At 41.9% G+C, this 11772-nt stretch overlaps 2 protein-coding genes across 2 annotated transcripts; both read left to right on the top strand.

Moving 5' to 3' along the window:
- Positions 4544-5272, top strand: LOC102177561 (keratin, high-sulfur matrix protein, IIIA3-like). The gene has a single exon (XM_018065090.1). The coding sequence runs from the start codon at positions 4614-4616 to the stop codon at positions 5010-5012; it is 399 nt and encodes a 132-aa protein (XP_017920579.1). The 5' UTR covers positions 4544-4613; the 3' UTR covers positions 5013-5272.
- LOC108638298 (keratin, high-sulfur matrix protein, IIIA3-like) lies at positions 9683-10389 on the top strand. Its single transcript, XM_018065091.1, has one exon. It carries the CDS (start codon positions 9752-9754, stop codon positions 10148-10150), a length of 399 nt encoding a protein of 132 aa, XP_017920580.1. The 5' UTR covers positions 9683-9751; the 3' UTR covers positions 10151-10389.

Genomic DNA, 11772 nt, shown 5'->3' with positions numbered 1-11772 from the left:
TTTAGGAATCTGCCTTCAACCTTCTGATTCCAATTGGTCTGGGGTCTCTGCGCTTGTGATCAGCATGCAATTAATTTCTTCCGCCTGATGGGGGGTTTACTGTCTGCAAAACAACTGAAAGGTATGGCTCAGAATAGTATCCTTGACAAGGAACTGAAAGTCCTTGACTTTGTTTTATGGCTGAACTATCATGATTTTATCTTGCTTGACTGTCTTCCTTTGTTTCTGTGTTTTCTCATTTCTTCAATTAAATTTGCTCTTTGGAACTTGGGGGAGGCTTAGGAAGCTAAAGCTTTTCTGCAAACAAAAAGTAGGCAGGGGACATGGGGGCCCCACAGCATCCTGGCCTGTTTCAATACCATTCATATTTGTTGAACATTTGATCATCGCTATAACAAACAGGCTCAAAAAATGTGCTACTTATTACATATCATGTTATTTTGAGTTGGAAGGCATTCAGGGGAAGACTTTTTTCAGGATAATCCATAACCATTGCCGGAGGCTAATTTTCTAATAAATATAAACGGCACAAAAAAATTCGTCATTAGGTCAGGGCTGTTTCAGGATGAAAGGGCTCTTTAAAGGCTGATTTACAGTATGTAGGAAAGAGTCCTTGATGGCAGGGTTTATGAATATGAATAGGGGTTTATCATCAGGGGTAATAAGAACTGGGGATATACATGCATTTAATAGTTATACTTTCCCTTTCACCCTAACCCAAAGGAATTAAACACAAAGCTGTAGGAGACTCCAAAAGATTACTTGTTTAGTCTTCCTTAGATTTAAGGAGATAAATACTTAAACCACTTAGAAGAGATATTTTTTTTAAATTCCAGAAATAAATCCCACTAGTTCCCGATCACACAGGCCTTTTGTCTTTTCCAAATTAAATATTTTCTCTTTTCAATTAATAATACCTGTATCTTCTGTCTTCAACATTTTTATGGATTTTATAATAAACTTGGATTATAAAGAACATCAGAGACTCTTATTACAGATGAGGAAACTGGGGCTGCTAGGGTTAAAGTGTTTTCTCTAAATTTCAAAATTGACAGGTGGTGGAAGAAGAATTTATTTTTTAACTTTTCATTTGATATTGGCATATAGCCAATTAATAATGTGGTGATAGTTTCAGTTGGATGGCAAAGGGACTCAGACATACATATATACATATCCTTTCTCTCCCAAACTCCCATCCCAACCAGACTGCCACATAACACTGAGCAGAGTGCCCTTTGGTATACAGTAGGTCCTTGTTGGTTAGCCCTTTTAAATAAAGCAGTGTGTACATTTTGATCCCATACTCCCTATCTCTCCCTGCTATCCTTCCCTCCTGGTAACCATAAGTATTCCATTCTCTAAGTCTGTGAGTCTGTTTCAGTTTTATAAATAAGTTTACTTGTATTATTCCTTTTTAGGTTCTGATATTTCTCTTTCTCTGACTTATTTGTGTTCCCCACCCTCCTCCTGCCCTTTTTCCCTCAATCTTCCCCATTCCCATCTCTGACACTTATGATTGGAGGCTATTTTAAGGATCATTTTGGAGAACACAGAATGCATTTTCTATTTTCAGAACTTGCAAAATGCCCTAACATCCAGGGCCCCCAAATTAGTTTCTAAAAAAAACATAACCCATGACACTCATACCAAAACACAACTCATGGAACTACTGAGATGAGGGCATGGCTTTTTCTGACCATCAGAAAATGTCATCATCACTACATGCTTTTTCAATCCAACTAAAAAATCCCAAAATATATCACCACCTTAGATAATGTTTACTTGTTTCCACTCGAACGATTATGCTCTTGCAGAACATCTGGAATTTGCACAACGTAACTAAAAAAGCCCATGAGATAAAGGCCAGGGACACATCCCTTTTCTAACAAACTTAGGTCCATTAGTGTGCTATAGCAAGGGAGACCACACGGCATTAGGAACACAGGACATCCCACCAAGGGAAGGTAAAGGTTTTTTATAGGGTTTAGAGGAATGGGAGAATTTAGGTAAAATTACATGAAATGGTAGGTTCAAAGCAAAATGTGCCTCTGTGTAAAAGAATTAACAGCAGCGCTGGGCAGTGAAATGGACTTAATGTCTCCTTTCTCTGGAAACCACATAGTTAAGACAACTGCGGAATGTGGTATCTGAAAATCTCGTATCTGATTCTCTGCCCCCTGGATTGGATATTGAGACTGCTTTTGTGTTAAGGTGATTAAGGTCCTATCCAAGCAATAGTGGGATGTCCCCTTATTACTTGGGATTCCCAGGTGGCTCAGTGGTAAACAATTCGTCTGCCAAGGCAGAAGATGCAAGAGAAACAGATTCCAGCCATGAGTCAGAAAGATCTCCTGGTGTAGGGAATGGCAACCCACTTCAGTATTCTTGCCTGTAAAACTCCACAGACAGAGAAGCCTGACAGTCCATGGGGCCACAAAGAGTCAGACATGACTAAGCATAGCACGGCCCTTGTTACTATTATTACTTCAAATAGCAAAGTTTCTGACAGTCCATGATCACAGAACACAAGATTTCTTAGGACTATGTCCATTTGTCAGTTAAAATAAGCAATGCATTTACAGACATATTCCTATTCCTAATGTTTGAATCTCTGTATATATTCTAAGGGCTTCCCTGGAACCCCTTAGGTAAAGAATCTGCCTGCCAATGCAGGAGGTGTGGGAGACTCAGGTTTGATTCTTGGGTGGGGAAGATTCCCCAGAGAAGGAAATGGCAACCCTTTCCACTAGTCTTCCCTGGGAAATCCCATGGACAGAAGAGCCTGCTGGGCTACAGTTTATAGCATCGCAAAAGAGTTGGTCACAATTTAGTGACTAAACAAACAACAATATATTCTAAGCCAAATAACAATATGCTAAAATAAACCATAAATTAAGCAAGTTCTTTTTTTATTTCCTTATATGAGACAGAAGTTTTGATTACTACTACTACCTGTTCACTCTTTTAAAATGACTCAGAGTTGGAAAAAGACCAGAAGTTATGCATCAGTGTTTGTGCTCAAAAGATGCTGTGCAGTATTGCTGATGCTTTGCCACTCTTTAACCTGTACTTCTCTGGAGAAATCATTTCACCAATTTGGCTTTCCACAAATTGGGATAAACTATCATGGATCAGAAACTCAAAGGCCTTTAAGAACCAGAATTATGGTGGACCAAAATGTGTCAATTGCCTCAGCAACCTTTGTTCAGTGTTATCTTTTTTTAGCATTTATTTATTTATTGTCACATTTTTTGAAGTATAGTTGGTTTACAATGTTATGCCAATAGAAAAGAGTACAGTGTTATTTTTAACCTTTTTTCCAATTTACATTTATTTTCTGTACCCCCATTTTTCTTAGCTGAGACTGAAAAAAGACAAAACAATTTTATCAATCACCAGCTCACTTACTTCCCTTTGTCATTTTTTAAATTATTATTTTTTTGGCTGTACCATGTGTCATCTGGGATTTTCTTTCCCCAACCAGGGATGGAACCCATGCCCCCTGCAGCGGAAGCACAGAGTCTTAACCACTGGACCACCAGGGAAGTCCCTCCCCTTGTCTTTCTTAGAAGCCCACCTTCACACTTGATGCGTAAGCAAGCAAAATCCTCAGCCAACAAACCAAAGCATCTACAATAGGAAGATAATTAGTCCCTTCATAAATATTTTAATGTGTGTTGAAGAACTCAGTGCAAGCGCTTATGTCACAGCTAGGAAGCAAGAAATATTCCAATTTTGGTGTTATTTCTATGACTCAAGAAGGAATACTCAGAAGGGCATAATATGAATAAAATCTTTACTTCGTTTGGCCTTACAGTCGCATGAAAAGTTTGGCTCCTTTAATTGGTTTCCCTGCCTTTGTCTTGCCTTTCTAAAATTTGTAATTACTCTGTGATAAGAAACTACAGTATAGCACTGTTTACTTAGCAAGGGTCCCGTATGTTGCTATGAAGTGATAGGCCAATTCAGGCCTCGAAACAGCATTACTTGAGTGACTTAGGTGGTGATTTCCTGATAAACAAGGTGAAATAACACATTATTTTGCAGAAGCACTGGGCCATTTGCTCCATTGCAGAAGCAGTACACGTCACCTTTTTGGTTTGTGTAAAACCAAAACCAAGCCATTTTGGTTTTCCAGAAACTCATCCTTCATTTCAGTGTCAATCAGAAACCAGGCTTATGACTCATGAATCTTATGATCCCATGCTTAGTCATGGATGATGAACAGAGGAAAGTGGGAGGGTGGCAACACTGGACTCCTCCAACTTTCAGCTCGTCTGTTGCATGACATGGTCTAGAAGGATTAGCTATTCAACGAGTAATTTTTCAGATGATGCAAATCATCAAGTATTCATTTCAAGGAGAAAAGCAGACAGGAAGAAAGAAAAGCACCTATCAGTGATGCTGGCATTGCTGCCTCAGCAGCTGAATCCACCAATCTGGGGTTTTCATTTCAATGGGCAACCACAACTCCAGGAAACAACAGCTTCCCGTGGGGATCATCAGCTCCTGGCCAGGGTATATAAAGGGCCCCGAGCAGGGGGAAGACACTCACACCTGAGAACACTCAACTCCTCTCACCGCCTCAACCCCACTCGGCCCCACACACCACCATGACCGGCTCCTGCTGCGGCCCCACCTTCTCCTCCCTCAGCTGTGGCGGAGGCTGCCTCCAGCCCCGCTGCTACCGCGACCCCTGCTGCTGCCGCCCCGTGTCCTGCCAGACCACCGTGAGCCGCCCCGTGACCTTCGTGTCCCGCTGCACGCGCCCCATCTGCGAGCCCTGCCGCCGCCCGGTCTGCTGCGACCCCTGCAGCCTGCAGGAGGGCTGCTGCCGCCCCATCACCTGCTGCCCCACGTCGTGCCAGGCCGTGGTCTGCCGCCCCTGCTGCTGGGCCACCACGTGCTGCCAGCCCGTGTCTGTGCAGTCCCCGTGCTGCCGCCCCACCAGCTGCCAGCCGGCCCCCTGCCGCACCACCTGCCGCACCTTCAGGACCTCCCCCTGCTGCTGAGCAGCCCTGCAGGATATCACCCCAGGTATTCAGAAACATGTGCCAGCCCTTCAGATCAGATGAGAGACACTACTTTTGAAACCCACCTGCCTGCAACAATTAACTGAGCAGTAACTCTTGATCCCTTTTCCCACGTAAATATGTACCTAAATCTGGCCTTCTTTGACGGTCTTTAGAAAAATTCCAGCTTTCAGGATTTGAATTCTTGGCTTTAAAAAATGAATAAACAAAGATTAAAATTGCTCTTGAATAGAGCCCTAGTCCACTGACTCATCATCACTTCTCTACTATTTCAAGATGAGATATTTTTCTAGGACAATATTACATTTATCCTGGGGCTTTGCATGGTAAAATAATAAATTTTTATTTCTCAGAAGCAAATGTGTTTCTTTATTGTTTATTAATCTTCAAAAGTTCATTTTTTAGCTTATGTTATACTATGGGGGGTCAGAAGTAACAAGTGAAGAAAGATTTTCCAAGGGCTATTTATTTTTTAATTTTAGGAACAATTCATGCACAAGGTCTCTAATTTTAATAGCAATCCAAATAATTTAGAACCTCTTACATGGACCACCTTCATATTTCAAGTCAAAGTTTTCATTCATGCTGAGGAAGTGGAGAGTTGACAGGAAGTCTCTCTGATCCCAAACTTGACTAATGAATCATTCTCACATCTGTGATAAGGGGGAGGAAACCTAAGTCCTAAATATTCATTGGAAGGACTGATGCTGAAACTTGAGCTCCAATGTTTTGACCGCCTGATGCGAAGAGCTGATTCATTGGAAGAGATCCTGATGCTGAGAGAGAGACTGAAGGCAAAAGGACAAAAGGGCAGCAGAGGATGAGCAGTTAGGTAGCATCACTGACTCAATGGACATGAATTTGAGCAAACTCTGGGAAATAGTGAAGGACAGAGTAGCCTGGCGTGCTGCAGTCCATGGGTTCAGAGTGAGACACAACTTGGTGACGGAACAACAACAACCGCCTAAGTCAGAATCCCATTTGTTCCCTGATCTAGAAAACTGTAATGAACTGATACCTGGAATTCCTAACCACTGAAATGCCTGTCCTAGAAGAACCAGTATGCCATATTTTCCAGAATCCCTCCAGTCAAGGAAGGAGAAATGTAGCTTGGCTAGAACCATTTCTAATGTAGAACTCTAAACAATTTTACTATCCAAACCATGCTAATGTATTTGAAATAATAACATTAATCCACAGTAGATATGTTTTTGTGGCTTTTACATACTTGTAGGCTGGTCAGGAAACTAGCCACTATTGTTATCCTGAGAAATAATGTATTGACTTCCTGACATCTGATCTTAAAGAGTTTTTGGAATGTGCTGTTTACACACCTGGTCTCATCTACCTGCCCAGCTACAGAAATCAGGCAAGGAAATCTTTGTGAAGACCCAGAACTTGACTGACTTTGTTCACTGCTGGATTCCCATTGACCAGCACAATACTTGACACATAGTATGTGATCAGAAATTAGTTACTACATAATTGAATGAAAAAATTCGAAGGGGTTGGAAGACAGAAAGATTTCATTACACCCCAGTTTTCTTCTCAGGCTGGACATGTGCATTCTTAGAGTAAAACAATAAGCCACCGCTTGAAGAGAAGTAGTTTTCTTGGAATAAAGTTTTCTCAACAAGTAGCTCATTATTTTTAAAACCTTTACATTGTCAGTATGTACAATGGAATTTCCTCTTAATTAAGTTTGACACTTTGGTTGTTGTTTAGTCGCCAAGTCATGTCCGACTCTTTGTGACCCCATGGACTACAGCACACTAGACTTCCCTGTCCTTCAATACCTCCCGGAGTTTGCTCAAATTCATGTCCATTGAGCCAGTGATGCTACTTAACTGTCTCATCCCCTGCCTCCCTCTTCTCTCTCTTCTCCTTTTGCTTCCAATCTTTCCCTAGCATCAGGGTCTTTTCCAGCGAATCAGCTGTTTGCATCAGGTGGTCAAAGTATCTGACAGTTTACTGGTTGACAGTTCAAACAACCAATTTCTATCTATATATTCTTGATCATTGTTTTTTTATTAATAATTTTAAAAATTATTTTCTTTAATTCTCTCACTACACTTTGTTTTCCTTTTGTCAGAATTTTCCTCCTTAACCTTCTAGAGACTTGCTCATCTTGTAGCATTTTCTCAGATGCAGAATGTTCTGTTTGATCCCAAGCTCATCATTATTATTGGATCATGTTTGTTGCACCGTAACACCACACCCTGGTCAGCCACAGTGGCTGGTGCAGGTCTGAATAAGCCTGCAAGGGATTCTGTGGGCAGAATGCTTGAAAAGAAGGGTCAAATTGCAGCCTTCAGTCACAGATCTAGAACAGACTTGATTGTAAAACACAGGTCAGAACCAAGCAAATCCAGAGGCAGAGGAAAAAAAAAAAACAAAAAACTGCTGAGTGACGTGATTTTCCTGCAGACCCTGACAATTTGAAATAATTGAAAATCACAAGGGGTCTGTAAGCAGAAGGAAGCCTAGTACACGAGGGGACACTGAAGCAAGAGACAGTGGGGTAAAGGCAAGGTGGGCTTGAGACCACCTAGGGCTGTAGGACCTATACCTGGTGGGTGGGAGGGGAGTTCATCGTGCTGGCAGGCTGCTACCTTCATCTAGATGGTGGTTCTGTTTATAGGGCCTCAGGACCACTCAACTATGTCCAACTTTAATACTTTTTCCTTAAAGTGTGTTTTGGAATTCTGAGAAGGCTCTGTGGGAGATAATTCCTCACATTCATGAGGATACTAACTAAGACATAGAGTTCTTCCAGATGACTCTCAAAATTAGCCATTTCACACACAACAACAATTTTAAAAATAATTTGTCATTAAAATTCCTAAATAAAGCAGACATTCCTTATTGACAGGGAATGAAGTTTCCACAATTTCATTCTTCAACTCCTTAGGCTTACAATGTTGCCATAGATTGGAATAAATAATAACTGTTGGAATAACTACTGGCTCCAACACTAGCAGATGACTTTAGGCAAGTCACTTATCTGGCTTTATGCATAAAATAAGAGATATAACAATAACTACCTCATAGGATTTCTTTTTATTGAAGTATAGTTAATTTACAGTGTTCTATCATTTTCAAGTGTACAGCAAAGCGGTCCAATTATACATTTATATATATATATATTCTTTTCCAGATTACTTTCCTTCATAAGTTATTGCAAGATATTAAGCATAGTTCCCTGTGCTATACAGTAGGCCCTTGCTGTTTACATATTTTATATAGAGTATTGTGTATATATCAGTCCCAAACTCCTAATTTGTCCTCCTCTGCCTGCTATCCAGGCTTTCCCAGATGATGCTAGTGGTAAAGAACCCACCGGCCAATGCAGGGGACATAAGAGAGGCAGGTTCAATCCCTGGATCAGGGAGGATCCCCAAGGAGGGCATGGTAACCTACTCCAGTATTCTTGCCTGGGAAATCCCGTGGACAGAGGAGCCTGGCAGGCTACAGTCCATAGGGTCACAAAAAGTCAGACACGACTGAAGCAATTTAGCACAGTATAACACAGCACCCGCTATCCCCTTTGGTAACCGTAAGTTTGTTCTCTAGTATCATAAGATTTTTTGAAGAATAAATTAATCCATTTATTTCTTTTAGTATAATGCTTAGGATGTGGTTAGAATCCAATAATTCTGGCTATCACAAAAATTACATGAAATTTACCATGATTTGGAAAGATACAACTAATAGAAATTAATAAACATGGACCTAAGACCAAAAAGCTAAACACATAGTAACAGTAGAATGGTGCTTTCCAGAAGCTGGGTTTATATTCCACATTTTACATATAAGATACCAGATAACTGACTTGACTACAGTCCTTTAGCTAGGACCAATATTTGTGTTGGAAACAATATTTATGGGATGTCAGGGGGAAAGGGGAGATTTTTTTAAAGTTACACTGAAGATTTCCAGGGGCTGGGGAGAGAGGGTCATGGGGAGCCATTGTTTAATGGGTACAGGATTTCAGTTTTGCAAGATGAAAGAGTTCTGGTGATGAATAGTGCTGATGGTGGCACAACAATGTGGGTGTACTTAATGCCACTCAACTGTACACAAAAAAAATGATTAAAACAGTAAATTTTATGTTATGTATATTTTAGCACTAAAAAACTTCGGGGGAAAAACTACTGATGATAGAGTCTTACGAAGATGCATTGCTGTAGCTCCAAAATGTAGACAGAAAACTTCTTCTTTTGCTGACAAACAAAATATCTCTATAGTATTTTTCTGAACTTGCTTTACCCAGGAAGCTTAACAGTGTTAAAGGACACTCATAAGTTGGGGAATCCACTTCCACTATTAGTAAGAGCATGACAACCAGTCTCGTGTTATCAAAACATCAACTGGCAAAAGCATCACTGAATTATGACGATAATTGGACACTTTGAAGTCAGGGTCATTAAATTCATACTTGAACCGTAAATAGAAAAATATAATGAGTCTTCATTAAATAAGGAAAACAATCTTTTATGAGCACTTCAGCATCTGGAAAAAATGTCCAGGGAACTTACTAAACTTACCAGGGCTATTTCAGAAGGAATAAACAAATACAAGGAAATGATCATGTGTCGTGGGGGCCATCAGCTCCTGGCCAGGGTATATAAAGGGCCCAGAGCAGGAGGAAGACACTCACACCTGAGAACACTCAACTGCGCTCACCACCTCAGCCCCACTCGGCCCCACACACCACCATGACCGGCTCCTGCTGCGGCCCCACCTTCTCCTCCCTCAGCTGTGGCGGAGGCTGCCTCCAGCCCCGCTGCTACCGCGACCCCTGCTGCTGCCGCCCCGTGTCCTGCCAGACCACCGTGAGCCGCCCCGTGACCTTCGTGTCCCGCTGCACGCGCCCCATCTGCGAGCCCTGCCGCCGCCCGGTCTGCTGCGACCCCTGCAGCCTGCAGGAGGGCTGCTGCCGCCCCATCACCTGCTGCCCCACGTCGTGCCAGGCCGTGGTCTGCCGCCCCTGCTGCTGGGCCACCACGTGCTGCCAGCCCGTGTCTGTGCAGTCCCCGTGCTGCCGCCCCACCAGCTGCCAGCCGGCCCCCTGCCGCACCACCTGCCGCACCTTCAGGACCTCCCGCTGCTGCTGAGCAGTGCTTCCTGGGCGCTCACCATCCCTAAGTAGAGGGCGGGGTCTATCCTGGGGTCCCACAGCTTCACAGCAGAAACACCTCTTTTCTTGAGAAGCCCATTCCTCCTCTCTTCAAACTAGGAGGCACCCTTTTCAAACTAATTACTGATGAAAACTATACTGTCCTCCCAAGACCCCTGCTCACTCCTATATTGTGTTGCTGGTTCTCTAATAAACTTAACACTTTGGGCATAGAAATCATGGTCTCTGTGATATTTCCCTTCATTAGATTCTGTCTCTATTTTCCAGAGAAATCCAAAGCAAGACAGGAAATAATCCTCTTGTTGTTCTCTAAAATAACTGAAATCTGGGCAGTTTCCTCATTATCGTTGTAAATGGCATTTATAGGACACAGTAGCTGATTATAAAGACAAAAACAGCTGTATCTCCAAGTCACCAATGCCCACAGTTCAGACAGGTAGGTACCAAACACCTGAGAAATGGTCTTCAGTAGTGACCAGTAAGGAGTCTACATCAGGTTACCACTTACATTCCCAGTCTGAGTATTCATTCACGGAAATGACACCTGTTAAAATCCCATGGACAGAGGACCCTGGTAGGCTGCAGTCCATGGGGTCGCGAAGAGTCAGATACAACTGAGCGACTTCACTTTCACTTTTCACTTTCATGCATTGGAGAAGGAAATGGCAACCCACTTCAGTGTTCTTGCCTGGAGAATCCCAGGGACGGGGGGAGCCTGGTGGGCTGCCGTCTATGGGGTCACACAGAGTCGGACACAACTGAAGCGACTTAGCAGCAGCAGCAGCAGCAGCAATGGCATAAAGTAAGGTCCACTTTCAATACGTACCAATAAAAATTGTTGAAAATTGCTAGCTGTTTTTGATTACATGTACAATTGCTTTTCTCCTTGTGTATAGCAACTGAGAATTGAGAATGCAAGACAGTATTTTTCATGTTAAAATTTGCTCATAATGTGGTTGTTGAATGATACTGTGAAATAAAGCCCTAGCATTCATTATGCAAAATATGTTGTCCATCATCACTAAGAATCTGACTAAATTTTACGCCTTTTCTTTTATGGTTGTTTTCTAGGACCTCCCTCTGTTGCATGGGCTGTGGGACTCTCACGCATTGTGATAGTTAGCGTCACTATCCACAATTCTGACACATGCTCTTCTCATCAGCTCTACAGCAGCCTGGCTCCCCTTTACAGAGATTGGTGCTCAAATAGAGGGAATTCTAATATCTTCCTTCAAGATATTTTTATTTTACATGATTAATGAAATCCCCCACTGAATAATCCTATTTAATATGTTATTTTCTGGTGACAGAGCAGAGAACCGGCTACTTACCACTTCAAACACCATCCATCTTTGTTCTAAATTCAAAATTTAGAGCTTATAAAGCACCACTGAAACAATACCTATTAAAATATATTTATTAACTCAACAAATATAAGACACTAAGTGCCAGGCACTGTTCTTATTGCTTGACAAAATTATTAGCTCATTTAACCTTCACAACAACCTTGATTACACATCTATTATTATCCCATATGGCCCAAAGACACATAGTAAGTTGCAAAGTTTTCAATGAGTGTTGTCTGGTTTTAGAATAAGT

The sequence above is a fragment of the Capra hircus genome, chromosome 19, assembly GCF_001704415.2.
Source record: "Capra hircus breed San Clemente chromosome 19, ASM170441v1, whole genome shotgun sequence".
In the NCBI taxonomy this organism is placed as follows: domain Eukaryota; kingdom Metazoa; phylum Chordata; class Mammalia; order Artiodactyla; family Bovidae; genus Capra; species Capra hircus.
Note: the sequence above shows the minus strand (reverse complement) of the source record. Positions and strands in the feature narration are given on the sequence as shown.

Bases quoted from the DNA above. Each gene is read 5' to 3' on its own strand.
- LOC102177561 (XM_018065090.1), top strand. From the start codon at position 4,614: ATGACCGGCTCCTGCTGCGGCCCCACCTTCTCCTCCCTCAGCTGTGGC.
- LOC108638298 (XM_018065091.1), top strand. From the start codon at position 9,752: ATGACCGGCTCCTGCTGCGGCCCCACCTTCTCCTCCCTCAGCTGTGGC.